Here is a 21131-nt window from a genome sequence, read left to right on the forward strand (position 1 = left end):
CACACACACACACACACACACACACACACTGCAAAACATGATGCACACTGCAGAAACAAGCTTTCACCCGCCGGCAACACAGCTCTCGGATCTGGGATCATTGGTCGGCTGTGTTCCATTTCATAGCTTGTCTCTGTGTGTGTGTGTGTGTGTGTGTGTGCATCTCCAGATGTTCCCAGTGATAAGTAGCTAGATGATAACATGTCTGGTCTGACTAGCTGTGACCGCTAACTGGATTAGTTTAATGCATGAACGGATGTCGACACGGCAACCGCGTCTCCCGTCTGCACACTGCGCTCTGAACCACGCAACAAACACAAGACGAGCAGAAACAATGTGGACCGAGTAGAGTTGGATGGGGAACAGGCCATTTGGAGGGTCTGTTCTCAGTGTTTGCTGAGCACGGTCTCTGGTTAATAAACAACACATCCACTCTGCAGTTGTGCTCATAAGTTTGCATAGCCTTGTAGAAATTGTGTCATTTTGGCATTGTTATTGAAAATATGACTGATCATTGCTTATTTAAGGATAGTGATCATATAATCACATACTTGTTTGACTCCTCTTCAAATCATAATGATAACAGAAATCACTCAAGCATTTACTGCATTTACAATGCCACAAAAAAGCCTGGTCACAATACGCCTGACAACACCTTGACACACCTCACTGCTTCTGGCACACTGTAATTTGGAGTGACAAGACCAAAATAGAGATTTATGGTCACAACCATAAGCGCTATGTTTGGAGAGGGGTCAACAAGGCCTATAGTGAACAGAATACCATCCCAACTGTGAAGCATGGTGGTGGCTCACTGATGTTTTAGGGGAGTGTGAGCTCTAAAGGCACAGGGAATCTTGTGAAAATTCATGGCAAGATGAATGCAGCATGACACTCTTGGACTTTCCAGCACGAAATTGACCCTAAGGACAAGGCCAAGTTGACCCTCCAGTGGTTACAGCAGTAAAAGGTGAAGGTTCTAGAGTGGCCATCACAGTCTCCTGACCTTAATATCATCAAGCCATTCTGGGGAGATCTCAAACGTGCGGTTCATGCAAGACGACCAAAGACATTGCATGACCTGGAGGCCTTTTGCCAAGATGAATGGACACCTAAACCACCTGCAAGAATTCAGGGCATAGACAACTATTACGAAAGACTGCACACTGTCATTGATGCTAAAGGGGGCAATACACAGTATTAAGAACTAAGGGTATGTAGACTTTTGAACAGGGGTCAGTAAATTTTGTTTTTGTTGCCATGTTTTGTTTTATTATTGTGCCATTCTGTTATGACCTACAGTTGAATATGAATCCTGTAAGAAATAAAAGACGTGTTTTGCCTGCTAACACATGTTTTCTTTACAAAGATACATAAATGACCAATTCTCCAAGGGTATGCAAACTTTTGAGCACAACCGTATGTTGCAGACACCACTGGACGTAGCTAAGTGGAGGTGGAATTCAGACACACTCCCAAGGTGTTTCACTCTAAAAGAGATCACAGGGTTCCTAGTGGATTAACCAAGCCCAAAGGCCCACTTCTGAATGAGATCACAGGGTTCCTAGTGGATTAACCAAGCCCAAAGGCCCACTTCTGAATGAGATCACAGGGTTCCTAGTGGATTAACCAAGCCCAAAGGGCCACTTCTGAATGTCAAAAAACAAACAACCGGCAGCTGTGTTCGCGGACATGGTCACTGTTTACAAACACAGGGTGTCGTTTTGACAGGGTTTGATGGTAGAACTAAGACCAAGAGGCATTTATAGGTTATATTCATTCATTTGTAGATTTGAAAATGGCTGTACGAATCGCAGACAATGGCTTTAATTCAGTTCCTCTGAAGCTGTAAAACCAGTATTTCCCCTGGTAACAGTTACATTGCTGTTGTAATATGCATGCAGCATCTGTGTCGAATCAGGACTGCGGAACAATGTCTGTGCGTGTATGTGTGTGCGTGCATTTGTGTGTGTGTGCGCCAGAGTGACTGAATCACCATCACAACTGTGCTGAAAAACTCTTTTTCTAGCGTGGCTGCAGAGCAGTCTCATGTGTGACTGGATAACATTCCACCTTCAGTTATCTGATTGGTTGAGTGAACTGTATGTAAATAGGCTTCCGTTTCCAGTATTTAAACCTCTCACATATTGCACATGCATTGCCTGCAGATTCTGTTTCATGTATAGCTTCTTGATTCTAAGAGAGGTGTTGATAGAGTTGACAAACAGGAAGTTAGGTAATGCTGTTGTGCGATATTATGAAAATGAACTGGGTTAGCAGCAAAATGATTGCCAAGCTAGTGCCAGTTTCACCCTCCCCCAATATCTTTCACTAGCTCTCACTCTCTCCTATCTGTACTTTCTTCACTCTCTCCTCTCATTACATAGAGAACAAAACACAGTGCCGGCCCTAGCCTTTTGGGGACCCTAAGCAAAATTTGATTTGGGGGCTCCCTCTCTCCCAATTGGTCTGGGGCTAACTAGCAGTCTGGGGCCACCTGGCGGTCGGGGGCCCTAAGTGGCCGCTTATGTTGCTTATGTCTAGGGCCGGCACTGCCAAAACACATCAAAACCTCACAGACCTTAACTAGCTAACATGCATCATTAGTAACATTACATTGGCTTAGAGACCAAAGCACATACAAACACTCACAGACCTTAAGGACAGCTGTTTCTGTAAGAAGAGGAATGGGGCATCCGTTCAAATTTACTTACTTTTAAAGTCATGGACTGACCAACCGATGTTAGATCCAGGATTTGAAATGAGGAGGGCTGGGGGGGTCCGAGACCCTCCATCAGTCTATAGGGACCCCCATAATATTTTTTTAATTTAAGTTTTGGAGGTCCCACAAAAATGTAATTTTAATGCTCATTAAAATCATCAATAATGATTATGAAAATTATTGGTCTTCAAGGACGCTTTATAATTTATTCACTGGCCTGAGGCTGCTGTCGGGGTAGCCTGGATAAGTGAGTCCGACCACCCAGAAATTCTAACGCTACGTACACACTGTCCACTGGCTCAACTCGCAAATCGCTCAATCTCTGGCGAGCTGTCGCTGAGCTTTCCTTAGCGTGCCCACTGCTTGCCCTGGCAGGGCGCATCTTTCTAATTTATGCCAGTAACAACAAATCAACCAGTATAGGGGAAACATCTGCCTCTGCAAAAAGTAATAAGTATTTAGTATTTGTGTGACTCCACAACTAAAAACATATTATGATGATGCCAAGTCAATGATTTGTCAAATTTTTAAATAGCAATTTACTTTGTTTTAGGTTATGCATGTTTTAGGTTATGATCCCAGGAGCTAGTGAAAGATATGGGAGCTTGGTAGCGACTGTACTGTAGCTAAAATTATTTTTCTGAACCTAGAATGTAATATAGCTGAATGTTTTAACATAGCAATTAATTAATTAGTTATTGGAACAATATTTTCCATCATAAAGTACAGTCAAAAAGGCCAGCTCAGCCTAGCTTAGCCCAGTCAAGCCAAGTACAGCCCATCTCAACTCAGTCAGGCCAAGTACATACTATCATTTTAGCTCAAGCTAGTTTTAATAAATAAGATTAATAACTTTGTATTTATTTTTCTTTCTGAGAACAAATGAAACAAAAAAATGCCTGACCAACTAACAGGATGAATGTGAAACAATAGGTTATTAGTAGGTTGTTATGTAATTTGAACTCTCTTTAGTTATGTTAAAACATCTTAGGGCGTTTCAACATAGTTTTTTCAAATACATTCTTATTTCTTTCATAATCAACAACAGACACAGCATGAGAGTTCATAGGTTTTTCCTAGATTTCATAATCGTGAAGTGGCTGTTAATATTAAGTGAATTTGAATGGCTTGACTTTCTTTGTCATATGTTGTAGGATTAAGGAATACTGGACAAATTTGACTTGTTTTTATTTAAAAATTGGTGTTATATACAACACGTAAGTAGGACTTGTTATAATTTTTAGGTGACCCCTGTCACAGTGTTGTAGGCAGGACACAGGCAGTGTTATAGTGCATCATCCTTTCAATGTTCTTCATGATTCAAACAGAAAACAACATAAGGCACACCATAAATTGAAGCAAACAGCACAAACAACGGTGCAAACAATGACCAAAACAAAGCAACTTAAATAGGGTCCCCAGTTAAAAGCAACGCAGGACAGCTGCCTCTAATTGGGGACAACCAAAACTGGAGTGCAGAGATACCTAGAGGGACCTCTGTATCAGGTCCTGACTGTGGCCCCCAGTTGCATAGAGATGCTTAGAGACCCCCAGCCAGGCCACGACAACCCCAAGAGTCACAGGTCATTTTGAAACCTGGTTAGACCAGACCATCAGTTATAAACCGTGTGTCCAGACTGTAGGGCATTTGTTTTGATCGACCAACACAGGAGTAAAACAAGACAGTTGGGCACATTTAAACTGAGCTCTTAAAGCATTTGTAAGTTAGATTCTTCTATAATGAATGAATAAATATCACACATTTATATTATTAAGAAGCAAACAAACTTCCTTGGTAATGTTACATTTCATTAGGGACCAGGGCAAGTCAAACCCCTACATACTTTAATGAGAAAACACACTCTTCATAAACCTTATTGTGAGGAGGGACATTTTCAGTTTGGGCTTCTGGTGATGTAACGTGCATATTGATGTGTAATAGCCCTCTGCTCAAACTCATTACATTTAATGGGACACTGTCACCCATCAACGCCGAACCCTCCAAGGCGTTCATCCGTCTTCTGCCTGACAGTACGATGAGACGGAACCATGGTTGTGGAAGAATGTGCACTCAAATTGTTCCTGGCTCATTATGATCACTTGAAGGACGTACAGTTATGTCTGGAAGTATTTCGACACTGACATAATTTTCATAACATTGGCTTTGTATGCCACCACAATGGATTTGAGCTGAAATTGAAGTTCAGACTTTCAGCTTTAATTCAAGGGGTTGAACAAAAATATAATATGTAAACTTTAGGAACTGCACCCATTTTCATACAGTCCCATTAATTGAGGGACTCAAATGTAATTGGACAAATTAACACAATCATAAAGAAAAAATACATATTTTGTCGAAAATCCTTTGCAGGCAATGACTGCTTGAAGTGTGGAACGCAATGGACCAAATGCTGGGTTTCATCCTTTGTGATGCTTTGTAAGGCATTTACTGCAGCTGCCTTTAGGTGTTGTTTGTTCGTGGGTCTTTAAGTTCTGTCTTCAGCAAGTGAAATGCATGCTCAGATCAGGTGATTGACTCGACTATTGCAGAAAATTTCACTTCTTTGCCTTAAAAAACTCATGTGTTGCTTTTGCAGTATGTTTTGGGTCATTGTCCATCTGTAAAGTGAAGCGCCATCCAATCAATTTCGCTGAATTTGGCTGAATCTGAGCAGACAATATATCCCTATACACTTCAGAATTCACCCAGCTGCTTCTGCCTAGACCCAGTGCCATTGAAAGCCATGCATGCCCATGCCATCACACTGCCTCCACCGTGTTTTACGGTGATGTGGTATGCTTCGGATCATGAGTCGCGTTCCAAGCCTTCTCCATACTTTCATCTTCTCATCGTTCTGGTACAGGTTGTTAGTTTCATCTGTTCAAATAATGCTGTTCCAGAACGGGGTTGGCTTTTTTAGATATTTTTTGGGAAAATCTGGCCTTTCTATTCTTGAGGCTTAAGAATGGTTTGCACCTTGTGGTAATGTATGTATTTGCACTCATGAAGTCTTCTCTTTATGGTAGACTTGGATAATGATATGCCTTCAGTACCTCCTGGAGAGTGTTCTTCACTTGGTTGGATGTTGTGAAGGGGTTTTTCTTTACCATGGAATGGATCCTATGATCATCCACCACTGTTGTCTTCCGTGGACGTCCAGGCCTTTTTGTGTTGTAGAGCTCACCAGTGTGTTCTTTTTCCTCCAGAATGTACCAAACTGATGATTTGGCCACTCATCCTTCTTGCTATCTCTCCAAAATCCTAAGGATGGCCTGTTCCACTTGCATTGAGATCTCCTTTGACTGCATGTTGTGGATTCACAGTAACATCTTCTAAATGCAAATGCCACACCTGGAATCAACTCCAGACCTTGATGAAGAAATAACGAAGGAATAGCCCACACCTGTCCATGAAACAGCTTTTGAGTTATTTATCCAATTTCTTTTGGTCCCTTGAAAAACAGAGGGCTATATATTAAAGAGCTGTAATTCCTCAACACTTCCTCCAATTTGGATGTGAATAGAGTCACTGCATTTTTAGCCCATATTCATTATTTAACTGTAACTTTAATATATTTTGGTAAAGAGCCAAAATAAAACTTGTGTCAGTGTCCAATTATTTCCAGACCTAACTGTCTTCCACAGGCGTGTGCTCGTCCACACACGTGAACGGGAAACATGCGCGTATGCGCGACATGGATATAATTAACTCTTAGATGTTCCCCCTGAGCTGGGAGATCCTCTGGGTTACTGTAGCCCGAATGAACACCACTACCAATTAACTCCTGGTTTCTTTATTTAATGAATTACTCCCCCATCCTCTCTTCCCCTCCTCACTGTCTCTCAGTGCTTTCTTCTCTGTCCGTCCCCCTCTCCCATCACCACTGTCTCTCAGTGCTTTCTTCTCTGTCCATCCCCCTCTCCCATCACCACTGTCTCTCAATGCTTTCTTCTCTGTCCGTCCCCCTCTCCCATCACCACTGTCTCTCAATGCTTTCTTCTCTGTCCGTCCCCCTCTCCCATCACCACTGTCTCTCAATGCTTTCTTCTCTGTCCGTCCCCCTCTCCCATCACCACTGTCTCTCAATGCTTTCTTCTCTGTCCGTCCCCCTCTCCCATCACCACTGTCTCTCAATGCTTTCTTCTCTGTCCGTCCCCCTCTCCCATCACCACTGTCTCTCAATGCTTTCTTCTCTGTCCATCCCCCTCTCCCATCACCACTGTCTCTCAGTGCTTTACTTTCTCTCAATTCCTCTTTCCCTCCTCCTCACTCTTTCAACCGTTCCCTCTCTCCCTCCCCCCTCTCTCCCTCCCCCCTCTCTCCCTCCCCCCTCTCTCCCTCACCCCTCCCTCTGCCTCACCCCTATCTCCCTCACCCCTCTCTCCCTCACCCCTCTCTCCCTCCCCCCCTCTCTCCCTCACCCCTCTCTCCCTCACCCCTCTCTCCCTCACCCCTCTCTCTGCCTCTTTCTTTCCATCCCGCCCCTTCTCTCTTCTAACCTCCTCTCTCTTCCTCTCCTTCTCTGTCCCCCTCTCTCCCAGTCCCTTTTCTCTCCCTCCCACCTCCCTCCCACCTCCTATTCCCTCTCTCTCCCTCTTCATCTTCTCTTCCATCAGTTCTTTCCCTTCTCTTTTCTCTTTGTCTTTCTCATTTGTTTTCTAACATCAGTATCCATGATGATGATATTGGAGCACTTCCACACTGCAAGTCCAGTTGCAGATTCCAATTCTGTTTGAAAAAAAATCTGGTTCCTGAGTCTGACTTGTGTGTCTGACTGGTGTGTCTGACTGGTGTGTCTGACTGGTGTGTCTGACTGGTGTTTCTGACTGGTGTGTCTGACTGGTGTTTCTGACTGGTGTGTCTGACTGGTGTGTCTGACTTGTGTGTCTGACTGGTGTTTCTGACTGGTGTGTCTGACTGGTGTGTCTGACTGGTGTCTGTGTGTGTGCATGTGTATGGTTTTATGCATGCATCCATAACAGCGTCCCTGTGATAAGGAGACAGAGTCAATGTGTTAGCAAGGAAGGTCTCTACTTCTCTTCTAAAACCCAGACTGTGACCCAGAGTGACTTTCTGATATTAATGACTCTCTGATATTACTGATTGTCTGATATTAATGACTGTCTGATATTAATGACTGTCTGATATTAATGACTGTCTGACATGACCTTCATTTGAAAGGGTTCAGAGGGCACATTGCTTTTTTCTTGGCACTACCTACACTACTACCACTACTTGTATTGCCATTACTACCACTACTACTACTACTACTACTACTACCACCACCACTACCACCACTACCACTACTACTACTACTACTACTACTACTACCACCACTACCACCACTACCACTACTACTACTACTATTACTACTACTACTACCACCACCACTACCACCACTACCACCACTACTACTACTACTACTACTACTACTACTACTACTACTACTACCACCACTACCACCACTACCATTACTACTACTACTATTACTACTACTACTACCACCACCACTACCACCACTACCACTACTACTACTACTACTACTACTACTACTACTACTACTACTACTACTACTACCACCACTACCACCACTACCACTACTACTACTACTATTACTACTACCACTACTACTATAGCCATTACTACTACTACTACTACCATTACTACCACTACCACTACTACAACTACCACTACTCCTATAGCCATTACTATCACTACTAAAACTATTACCACTGCTACTACTACCACTATTACTACCACTACTACCACTATTACCACTGCTACTACTACCACTATTACTACCACTACTTACACTACTACTATACCCATTACTTCCACTACTATCACTACTCCTACTACTATTACTACTACTACTATAGCCACTAATACCACTTCCACTACTACTACCACCCCCACTAGCAAACAAGCAAGCAAGTTTATTGATAAAGCACAATTCATACATAGAATCAATTAAATGTGCTTTACAATGAAAATAAAGATATCTCAATCCTTGTTCATCCAGCGCTAGGATGAACCCGTCAGTCCTTTTGTGAGATAATCTCTGCATCGATGTCTTACCCGGCTCTCTCCAGGGGGACGTTTATGCCATGTCTGTACATGCATTTTATATTCATCCTCAATGAATTACAGTTACCATAACTGTTTACTGAACCACCCCGGTATCTCAATCCTCGCTTGGATAAACTCGTCAGTCCTTTTGTGAGATAATACCCTGCATCAAACAGCAGCACAAGAACTTGCATTATCCGTCATCAGCAGATTGTTACATTTACACAGAGTTTATTCCTCTGATAGCAAGATTACAGAAAGATGATTGGTAAAACATAGCAAAATAGAAATAGAATAACAACAAAATAATAAAACATTGAATCAAAGAAAGAGAGAAATATAAAAATACATAATTACAATAAAACATCAAAGAAGAAAATAGAAATAAATACAATAAAAAAGTGTGGTTAGGTTCAAGTGCTCAGTTATAGGCGCATGAAAATATCTTCTGGTAGTTTATTCCAGTTGTGTGAAGCACTAAACGCTAAACACAGCTTTGCCATGTTTAGTTTGGCCTCTACTAGCTGATCTGAGTTCATGGATCTAAGAGCCCTGTTAGGTTTATACTCTTCAAACATATCAGAAATGTATTCACTACTACTACTATTAACACTAATGCTATTACTACTACTATCCACTGCTAATACTACAATTGCTAAAACTACTACCACTATGACTACTAGTACTCCTATTACCACTACCACTACTACTACTACTAGCAATATAAAAATGACTATTACTACTTTTACTGTTACTACCACTGCTACTACTACTAGCACTATACAAATGACTACTATTACTACTAATACTACTACTACCACCATTACTAATATCATTACTACTACCGCTACTATTATTAGTACTACTACTACTACTACAGTACCGCCATTACTAATATTATTACTACTACCACTACTACTACTACTACTACTTCTACCACTAGCACCATTACTAATATTATAATTACTACCATTGTTGCTACAACTACTACTACAACCACCACTACTACTGATGATAGTACTACTATTAATTGTGTGTTGGTGTGTTTTGTCACATGTCAGTTTCTCTTTGTAGTAATATCATAGATGTGTTGTGATACTGGGGCACATTGCTGAGTGATGACTCACTGTAGCTAGACACACTGACCTCCCTCCCACTATCTCTCCATCACTCTATTTATCCCTCACTCCATCTCTCACTTCCTCCCTCTATCTCTCCATCACTCTATTTATCCCTCACTCCATCTCTCACTTCCTCCCTCCCTCTATCTCTCCATCGCTCTATTTATCCCTCACTCCATCTCTCCCTCCCTCCCTCTATCTCTCCATCACTTTATTTATCCCTCATTCCATCTCTCCCTCCCTCCCTCTATCTCTCCATCGCTCTATTTATCCCTCACTCCATCTCTCCCTCCCTCCCTCTATCTCTTCATCGCTCTATTTATCCCTCACTCCATCTCTCCCTCTATCTCTCCATCACTCTATTTATCCTTCACTCCATCTCTCCCTCCCTCCCTCCCTCCCTCCCTCCCTCCCTACCTCCCTCCCTCCCTCCCTCCCTCCCTCCCTCCCTCCCTCCCTCTATGTCTCTATTGCTCTATTTATTCCTCACTCCATCTCTCCCTCTATCTCTCCATTGCTCTATTTATCCCTCACTCCATCTCTCACTTCCTGCCTCCTTCTATCTCTCCATCGCTCTATTTATCCCTCCCTCCATCTCTCTCTCTATAAATGTTGTCTCTCTGAGGCTTTTCCTTACCCCACCTCCTGGAGAAAGGAAGAAGTGAATGTTTGTTCTGTTGGGAGAAGAAAAGAAGAATGTCAAATATCTGAGTGTGCTTACAATGGAAATATATTTATTCTACCAAACCAAACACAAACGAATGTCTTTGTGAATACATTCCATGTTAATTCATGAATAAACCTAAACACTAAGTCTCTGTCCGCTGTAGGCTTTTGTAAGCATGTTGAGTTGGAGAGGTCAACTTGTTTGTCTTGTTTTAGTAAATGTCAGTGCATTACATTTGAGTTCTATCTTATATAATTGGATTTTTTCCTCAACCAAATCCTGTTAAAGGGATAGCTTACTCAGACTACAAAATTACAACGTGCATGCAGTCCATGGTCAATTTTTTGGTTAGGGTTCCCAGGGACTGGTTCCTAATGCTAGAGATTTTGTCCTGGTACCAAAATAACAAAATTTAACACTTCACGTCCAAATCCCCTGAACGTACCTGAATTTATTTTTCATGCCCAACAAAATCTCTCCCAAATATGTTGAAGATAGTGTGAAAACTGCTAATATCAGTACCAGAAATGAAAAGTAGTTTTTTATTCCCTTGTAGTAGACCATGTGTGTTTGTGCAACCACATGATATCGGCATGCACATTTCACAGGCTCCTCACTTTGAGCAATGCATTTCTGGTACACTGCACGAGTTGTTCCACTAGATGGCGCTCCTACATACAATCAGCCACAGTCCTGGAATAAATCACACAACATTATTTGAAAGTGAACTTTAATTAATAGCCTCAGGCCTGATTTTCTGCAATGAGATAAGACTAAGCTTATACTTGTGGATAAAATAAAACATGCTGAACAGAGGTTCTTCAATTTAATTAAAAACAGACCTGTCTGATGGTGTCTTTCTATCACTACAACTGCTTTTTTTTTTTTTTTCACATCACACCCTCAGGTGAACCCTGTGGCGATATAAGAGTGGACAGCAGCCTCATCCAGAGTCCCAACATGGACAACGAGATCACCACCAAGGAGAGAGTGGAACTGGAGGAGAACAATGAGAAGGAGACTATGGACCAAGATCGGGAGGAGGTGGGAGAACTCTCCTGTTCAATGCCACCTTCACTTTGGAGGTTGGCCATTTTTGTGGCACACAATCACTCCTGAATTTGGATTCAGTTTTTACATGATCTTGCCATCTAAATCCAGGATGAGGAAATGGGGAAGGAGGAGCAGCAGGGACCTTCGTCAGAGGAGCAGGAGCTGGAGGAGTTGAGGAGTCAGGTACTGCAACTTCTCCTGGAGTTAGAGGAAGCCAGGGAGATGTCCAACAAACACCAGGAGGCCTTCCACGAGCTGCAGGGTGAGAGACTGTGCTACAGAGGCCGTTTTAAAGATTCCTGACAATGATCGTCGTTTTAAGAACGAAAATACATTTTTGTGGATTATCACTTATTAATAAATTTTTCTGGAGGTTAGTGTATTTTTTGTTTAGCTAGATGAAGAAAAAGCTTGTATAAAAGCTCTATAACCTTGAAGTTTGCATTGTTTGTGGTTCAGGGTGGGCACTGCTCCAACAGAAAATTAAGACAGCATCTGTTGTATCATGTCACCTTGCCTGAGATTTAAAGGCATGGAAATCCCAGTTAATTAGGTGATTGATGAGAGGCCGGACAGCCTCTAGGTCTGTACTCAATAAGGTCTTACAATGTTGAGGACACTGTGAACTCACCATTTATTAAGACCGTTTATTCCTGAAGACAGACATAGTGAACAAATAATTAACCCGAGGCCTACATTTATTGCTTACATTTTAGTTGTCCAACCCAGATTTGACTTTGGTTTTTGAACTGCAGCGGAAAAAAGCACAGCCTAAATGGGGCGCTGGGATCGACTCCTGCAGTCTTTGAGTTCTGGGGACTAGAGCCAGCACTGGGAACAGCTCATGTTGAGAGTTTTGGACTGGTTAGCGAGGTCTCAGTTTATCTGGCAGGCAGCGCACATTCCACAGCCTGATAGACAGCTGCATGCTCAACGCACACACACACACACACACACACATACACATGCACTCAACACTCCCGGAGACAGGTTCCAGGGAACCTTCCAGAATGACTTCGTGCCCCAGACCACGCTGTGATGTCATCACTCTCTGTCCACAGACGTCCTGAACGTCCGTGACACCTCCACTCAGTACCCCCCCACCGAGCATGCTCAGCTGTTCAGGGCCAATGCTGATTCACAGCCATACACACACACACACACACACACACACACACTTGGCTGTCTTAATGGGGACACCACATCTGAATGCCCCTAAATAATTCTCCTAAATTTACAAATCCTAACCTTAACCCTAATAACCTAACATGTATCCCTAAATGTAACCTGGCCCTGTGGCCTAACCCCAACCATAATTCTAACCCAAAATCTTTTGCATTATACCTTATATATCTTTCAAAAGGCCTGTATGTGTGTGTATGTGTCAGTGTTTATTTCTGACTTAACTATATAACAGAGACTGTCTTCATTATATGTGTATTTATATGTTTCTGACTTAACTATATAGTACAGTCAGAAATACACACACACATCCATTACCCACTACAGCTGTCGTCAGGCTGAGAAGGCCTCTCCAAGTTTCCAGGAGACCAACTAAGGCCAAGGTGTGGAGAGGAAGGTCCTGAGGTCTCTTACAATAGAGGATGTCCTAGTAGACCACATGGGTGTTGAGTTTTACCTCACCCTTTTCTATTTGTTAGAGTTAGAGATCACATCTGCGCCAAAGCAGATTTATGATTAAATCCCTGTGTTGTCCTGCCAAACTGCTAGCTGTCATTCCATCTGTGGTGTTTTCATGTCCACAGGTCTTCTGGAGGATGAGCGGATGGCCAGTACTCATCAGGCAGAAGCTTTCGCGCGACAAGTACACAACCTGCAAGGTGCGTTCCGCAATGGCCCTCCGAATACTTTTCTCATGTCAATTTTCATATTTACATATTAAGTGACCTGACGCTCTTATTTGGAGTGTAACGTACAGCAGCTCCCACAGAAAGGTGTGACGGTAATTCCATCGATCAGAACTCTTAAAAGAGTAAGTACATAGACAAAATTCTCTAGGCATAATTTGCTGTTTATTTGCAAATAGAGAGACGCGTCAAAAGCTTACAAAATAATCCTCTGAGGAATATACATGAACAGTCCATATTTATTACATAAGGGGTGTGGTAAGTTACTGCCCTGCTGTCTTATGTCACATATGTTTTACCTAAAGGGTGGGCTGTCCCCCCACCTTATCCTTCCTGCCATGATGTTTGCTGTTGTGTTTACCTAAAGAGGCCAATTGCCCCTACTTCCCCCAAGGGCCCCATTCCTAAAGAACAAAGGACAGATACCCTTATTGGTTTAAGGAGATAAACAGATGGTCAGAGTACCTAATAATCCTCTGATATTATACAGACGTGCGGTGTCACAAACAAAGACCAGAGTTACATAAAAGGTAATAGAAAAGCAGACATTTCTCCAATGTACATTAGTTCAAGGAATTTCCATAACAAAGGCCACATAAAGAGTAAGGCGCCAGTTGAATATGCGTCAGCTGACGTAACTGACCGCTAAGCGATGACGTGTGATTCGTCATTTGTGTAACGGGCCTCACAGTCAGTCGTCAGTCCGTGGCTGATCGTCACCCTGTTACCATAACTTACATCAGCTGGTCCTGCAAACCCTACCTCACTTTTCTCACAGGAACACACAGACGCACACACACACACACACACACACATACAGACACACAGACACACACCCACAGATGCACACAAACACACCCACACACAGACACAGACACACAGACACACACCCACATACAGACACAGACACACAGACACACACCCACAGACGCACACACACGGACACACACACAGACGCACGCACACAGATACACACACTCCAGTAATATCTACTTACTCATTACTGTAACAACTCCTTATAAGCTCGAACTAAAGCCCCTGATTCCGCCAGTTAGAGGTTTGTGGATTAGCAGATGTGTTGAATGAGGCACACTAATGATGAAACAGATCAAATGAAAGGGCTAGGGGTCCCAAGGAGAAGCAACGCTGTTGTTAGAACAGACATCTGAACTCCTGTTCCTGTGTGTGTGTGTGTGTGTGTGTGTGTGTGTGTCTGCCCCCCTCTTCAGCCCAGCTGCGTTCAGTCCAGGAGGAGATGGACTCTCTAGAGGAGGAGAAGGAGAGTGAGCTGACTGAGGCTCACGAGGAACTACGGCTCGCCCAGGAGGAGGTCCTGCCCTTTACTTAATTTCCCTTTATTTAATTTCCCTTTATTTAACTTCCCCTTACTTAAGTTCTCTCTATTTAACTTCACTTTATTTAACTTCACTGTGTTTAACATCCTTTTTTTAACTTCCCCTTTTTAACTTCACTTTATTCCACTTCGCTTTGTTTCACTTCACTCTGTTTAAATCAACTACCCAGTGGCCATCTTTTTAAAAATATAATAATAATTTGTGTCTTCTCCGGTGTATGTTTCGGGCATGAATCCGATTATTGGATTAGTTCAAAAACAGAATCAGAACACTAGCTGGCAACATCTAGGTTAACACATTATTACATATTTTTATGTTTAATTTTCATTAGGCAGTAACTTTAGGCCAACACTGGTCAGAACACATTTGTGTTTGTATTACTTTGGGCTGGTTACGTTGGTCGGCTTGGGTTTGTGTGATGAATGTGCTGATCCTGAGGTCCAGTGATGAATCCATTACAGGTCACACTCCTGCAGCATGCAGCCGAAGAGGCAGCAGCGGAGAGGGAGAACGACATCGCCTCCCTACAGGAAGAGCTGTGTCGCCACCGAGCCGAGCTGGGCCGTCTCAACGACGAGGCGCAGGAATACGAACTGGAAATCACCACGCTTAGGGCTGAGATTGGCATGAAGAGTCAGAGGAGGGAGGAGGAGAGGAGAGGAGGTGAGAAAGTGGGAGAAGAGGAGCTGGGTTGGTGAAGGAGGGAGGGGTGACAGAGTGGGAGGAGATGAGGTGGGTTGGTGAAGGAGGGAAGGGGTGACAGAGTGGGAGGAGAGGAGGTGGGTTAGTAAAGGAGGGAGGGGTAACAGAGTAGGAGGAGAGGAGGTGGGTTAGTGAAGGAGGGAGGGAGTGACAGAGTGGGAGGAGAGGAGGTGGGTTGGTAAAGGAGGGAGGGGGTAACAGAGTGGGAGGAGAGGAGGTGGGTTGGTGAAGGAGGGAGGGGGTGACAGAGTGGGAGGAGAGGAGGTGAGTTGGTGAAGGAGGGAGGGGTGACAGAGTGGGAGGAGAGGAGGTGAGTTAGTGAAGGAGGGAGGGGGTAACAGAGTGGGAGGAGAAGAGGTGGATTGGTGAAGGAAGGAGGTACTGACAGTGGAGGAGCAGAGGTGTAGGAGAGGACACCTGCCAGGTCAAGGAGGCATGACTCAATTTAATTTGACTGAATTGCATTCAGGCAATATGCTAGAAACGTGCAACCCACTACATTAAATTGAAATGATTGTACTCAGTAAAGCAAGCAGGCAGCATCGACTAAACAGCCTGAAGTGAACTAGCCGAGAAATAGCAGGTCTCAGCAAACGCCTCTCTGAGACCCCTCTCTCACTGGCTGAGTCACATACTAACTCTGCCCCCCCCCCCCAGAGCAGTGATGTCATGCATTGGGAGTATGTCCCTGACGTGTCAGCCCCCCCGCATGCCTCCCGCTGTAACTCAAAGGCTGACATCACCCTGCTGGTATCCAACGCCCCCAACCCCCCCCCCCCCCCCCCCCCCCACATACAGCTCCCGGGGTAAGAATGAGCGATGTGTTTCACTGTGAGACGCTAACCATGATGTAGTTGCAGTAACACAGTCAGTTCCTCATGTGCTTATAATGTCACCAATGTACATGGCCGTCTAGAAGCTGCATGTCGCCTGGTCGACCCCGTTTTATGGGGGTCACATCCCACTCAGACGCAAGGTTTTCTGTCGGACCTCCAGGCCGTTGTCTCCGCGTGTCTCGTCGGTGACTGCTAGTGGGCATATTTACCGTCCCAGCGCGGTAGACACGAGAAGAGGTGGCGCTGTTGTGTATCTCCGGCGAATGACTGTCCTGTCCTCCACCTGTCCCGCCAGGTGACGCGGGTACTCTGAGGCAGGAGTGTGAGGCTCTGAGGCAGGAGTGCAAGGCCCTGAGGCAGGAGTGTGAGGCGCTGAGGGAAGACAACAGACGTCTCACTGAGAGACTGCAGCTGTTGCAACTAGAGCGGGGAGGGTGAGTTGTTTTATTTTCAGACTCTTCTTTTTCCTTCTTCCTTTACATGATGTGCTTAAGGTTTAACCGACTTGTCGGTCAGGCGTCTTCATATTGTGTCCACTCTACTATATTCAAATGGTGCTTCCGACCACAAAGCACTAATACCTCCCATTCACCCTTTTCTCCCCACCGCTCCAACATAGCTCCAGTAACTGCCTGTCCCTGAAGGAGGAAGGGGAGGACACAGGGGACAGGGCGGGCACAGAGGCGGGCACAGAGGCGGGCACAGAGGAGGGCGACGCGGCAGAGAGCTACCTGACCATGACAGAGAGCCAGGCGACAGGCACGGGAACCAACTGCCGTCTGGTGGATGCCTCCATTCAGAAGAACATCTCGTTTGACGGAAAACCCATGACCCCCACCAGCTGGAACGGAGGGTTCGGGGAGATCTTCTCCCTGAGGGACCAGCTGAAACAGGCCGAGGAGAAGGCCTCGCTGGTTCAGAGACAGGTGATGGACGACCGTTTCGGTTTTTAAACCGTTGTTTAGCAGATGCTCCAATCCAGAGTGACTTCCGGTTGCGAGTGCACGTCTTTTTATACCTTTTGGAACTAGTTCCCTGTGGGAGTCAAACCTGAATCGCCTTACCAAGTGAGCCCACTGAAAAACAACACTTTAACAGTAAATGCAAATGTATGTATTTGGATCCTTGAGGTATTCTTGTCTATGACTATGTATTATGTCTATATTTTATTTGAACCCCTGGAAGACTAGGTAGGAGACGATGGAGGTGAGCAGGCATCAGGTAGCCTAATGGTGGCATATCCAATCAGTAACCTAAAGGCTGTTAGATTGAATCCCTGAGCTGGCAAGGTGGAAAAAACGTGGGTTTTCGACCTGAGCAGTGCAGTAAACACTAACTTCAACAATGTTGAAATTTATAATGAGACCCTAGTTACTTGCCTAGTAAAATGACAGTAACACATCTGGTCTTTTAACAACAGTCATCAAACCCCTATATCCTGAACACAGCAGGATTTAGGGGTGTTAAACCTTCCTGTTAAACCTTTCCAAGTTCCTATAATGCTCCTTTACACACTCTACACTACACCACTGACTTCCATTTGAGGGTTTCAGTAATGCCTGGAAACCCAAACAGGGGAGGCATTTGGCAGCAGAAATAAATCAGGTAATATTGCTTTAAGTTATCCTGAATTTCTTTAAGTCGGAGCTGACTCATTGATCCTCCACTTTCCCTCAGTGTGACGGTTTGAAGACGGAGCTGAAGGAGCTGCAGATGCTGTATGACTGCAGCCAGAAGGAGAGGGCGGAACTGGAGGAGGAGCTGCTGCACTGCAAGGCGGAGCTAGAGAGGCTAGCTGGTGGTGGTGGTCAGGTGAGTCCCGCTCAGAGGTCGGGTTCAACAAAGTGTAGGATGTAATATTGGTATTTTGCACAATGGCATAACTATCACAAGGTGTTTTGGGGCATATGGTGTCTGTTCTGACTGTTTTTAACCCTTTTCTGACCCGAACATTAGTATGGCTGACTTATTCTTAGCAGGTTAAAAAAAAAGTTTGCAGAAAGGAAACCAAAGAATACACATCCCACCTTTTCTGTGATTTTGCATGTTTTGTGTGCAGACCTTATAGACGTGTGTTTTTGCGTAGTAAGGCCTGAGTGGGTGTGGTAGACGGTCAACATGGAGGGCCTGAACACAGCGCTTCGCTTTGGCCAAACCCCCAAACCCCCTGAAGTGCCTTATTGCAATTATTAACTAGTTACCAATGCAATTAAATAGCACACTACACGGTACCGCAGTACTGCAGCCTTCAGCCAGTCAGCCTTCAGCCAGTCAGCCTTCAGCCAGTCAGCATTCAGCGCCCGAACCACCCAGTTTCTAAGTTCACATATGTGTATTTTTATGCATAATTGACTGTATTGTTTTATCCAAGCTGACACTGACTGGCAGATCACACGGAGGAACGTGCTTCGGGTCCATGATCTCTGTCTGTTTGTGGCGCTGCAAATCGCCCTCCGCCCTGTCTGTGTGTCAGGTCTTCCCTGTGGCAGCTCCAACTGTCCCAGTGCATCGTGTCAAACTGTCTGCCTGTCCTCACGGGCTCCGTCACTGTGCTGTGTGCTGTACCGTGTGTCCACGCGCTTAATATCTGTACGCCGTGGACAGTCAAACTGAATGGACATCTGTCCCATACTGTTCAGTGTGTTGTTCTTTATGACTAATTCCTATTCAGGGTTTCAGCAGCGTGGCTCTTGGAACCCTGTGGTGTTTGTAAGCTTAGGTTATCATTCTTTTGTATCTACTGTGGAAAATCCCTTTTGGGGTGGTCGGGTGTGGAATGGCAAATCTTGGCAAAACTGTAAACAGCACTGGTGCACACCATCCCACGCTATGCCATGCCAGTTGGCCACATGGTGGCGCTGTAACAAGCGACATGCATGCTGCTAATGTTCAATAGGTCAAACCCCTCAGTTGTATTATTTGGTACATATGTCCATATCCATACAAGGAACAAATTTACCTCTAGGACCCATGAAGCCCACCGTGATGGATTTTCCACCATTTAGAATTTTCTCAAAAATAACTCCTCGGGGCGGAATAACCAATCTGCACATAACTTGGCGTGTAGCATTTATGGACAAGGATCTAACAACACAACATTTTCCAGATTATAAACCTGGCCAGTGCTGATCAATTATTTTTCCTGTGGGCAGGGATTAACACATGAACGCCTATTAATCAGGCATAGATATTTGGATCTTAATAAAACTTGATGAACATGTTCACAATAACACCATGTCTTCAAGCACGGTCAGATCGACCACACGGTGGCGCTATAAAGGCCATGTTTATATATCTCTTGAACCATCTGACATCTACAAATTGTTCTAAGTTAATACATTTTTTAATACAAACCAAAAAATATATATTGCATAAGTATTCACCCCTTTAGTCAATATATGGTAAACTCAACTTTTGGAGCCGTGAGTCTATACCAATTTTGCATGTCAATTCTCTGCAAATATTCTCCATCTTTCTTATAATAATGGCACTTGCACTGTGGGGATTTGTAATGCCCTGGAAATGTTCTTATACTGCTTGAGTGGTGCTTTGAAAATGTACCTTATTTATTTGAATATTTACGTTCTTTTGTCTTCATTAAGTAGTTTTCATGATTTCATGTTGTTGCACAATAAAATCTGGAAAAGTGTGAGGAAGGTGAATGATGCGATTTATGGGGGAACTGTTCCCTTCTTGTTGCCACAGTGGGCACACTGCTGAAACACTGAAATGCTGCCCGCGGCATTAATTGATTACTTGTGATGTTTTGGAAAGTGAGATATGGAGTAGAAATTGAGCTAATTATGGGGAAGTGTCTAATTACGCTGCTGAAACCCAGGAATACTCCTAGCAGCTGTTATTTTCATAGTGGTTTGGTTTGTCACCATTGACAGTGTCAGTCATTTCAGCACATACCTGCTCAAATCATACATACTGAATATTTATAGATATTTCAAATACTAATAAAACATGCTTGAATTGAGGTTCTCTATCTATCTATCTGTCTGTCTGTGTGTCTATCTACCTATCAATCAATCTATCAATCTAGCTATCAATCTATCTATCTATCAATCTATCAATCTATCAATCAATCTGTCTATCTATCAGTCTGTCTGTCTGTCTATCAATATATCAGTCAATCTATCAATATATCTGTCAGTCTGTCTATCTATCTATCTATCTATCTATCTATCTATCTATCTATCTATCTATCTATCTATCTATCTATCTATCTATCTATCTATCTATCTGTCTGTCTGTCTGTCTGTCTGTCTGTCTGTCTGTCTGTCTATCTATCAGTCTGTCTGTCTGTCTGTCTGTCTGTCTGTCTGTCTATCTATCAGTCTGTCTGTCTGTCTGTCTGTCTATCTATCAGTCTGTCTGTCTGTCTATCTATCTATCAGTCTGTCTGTCTATCTATCTGTCTATCATCATCTTCCACACCATAACACCCCTCACAACGTTCTTCCACAACCATATCATGAGTCACTTTATGATTTATTTTTGTTTGTGATGTCAACATGTAAGTGTTTTGCCCTCCGCTCATTTATTATTTGGTTCTCTCCATTCCCCCTTCATTTCTCCTCTCATTCAGAGCTACATCCATTCGTCTGAGTCTCCTGTTCTCTCCATCCCCTTCATAGGAATGATTGTAATTTTGGGAGTGGTTTGGTGCTGGCTGTCCGAGCTGGCGTCCCAGAAAGCAAGGTAGGATAAAGAATACTTTGTCTATTGGTC

General features: G+C 43.8%; 1 protein-coding gene across 6 annotated transcripts in view; it reads left to right on the plus strand.

Moving 5' to 3' along the window:
• The window catches only part of ccdc136b (coiled-coil domain containing 136b), a 32469-nt gene that overhangs the window by 7348 nt on the left and 3990 nt on the right, over nt 1-21131 (plus strand). For 5 of the 6 annotated variants that reach the window (XM_010889731.3, XM_010889732.4, XM_020040471.2 and 2 more), the window contains 9 exons: nt 11488-11624; nt 11742-11895; nt 13400-13474; nt 14731-14831; nt 15318-15519; nt 16690-16828; nt 17014-17320; nt 18072-18206; nt 20989-21101. In XM_010889731.3, the coding sequence (XP_010888033.2) occupies nt 11488-11624; nt 11742-11895; nt 13400-13474; nt 14731-14831; nt 15318-15519; nt 16690-16828; nt 17014-17320; nt 18072-18206; nt 20989-21101 (1363 nt within the window). The remainder of the gene's footprint in view (nt 1-11487; nt 11625-11741; nt 11896-13399; nt 13475-14730; nt 14832-15317; nt 15520-16689; nt 16829-17013; nt 17321-18071; nt 18207-20988; nt 21102-21131) is intronic. The other variant, XR_002195644.2, reaches the window with a different exon arrangement.

Source organism: Esox lucius, chromosome 19, assembly GCF_011004845.1.
Source record: "Esox lucius isolate fEsoLuc1 chromosome 19, fEsoLuc1.pri, whole genome shotgun sequence".
In the NCBI taxonomy this organism is placed as follows: domain Eukaryota; kingdom Metazoa; phylum Chordata; class Actinopteri; order Esociformes; family Esocidae; genus Esox; species Esox lucius.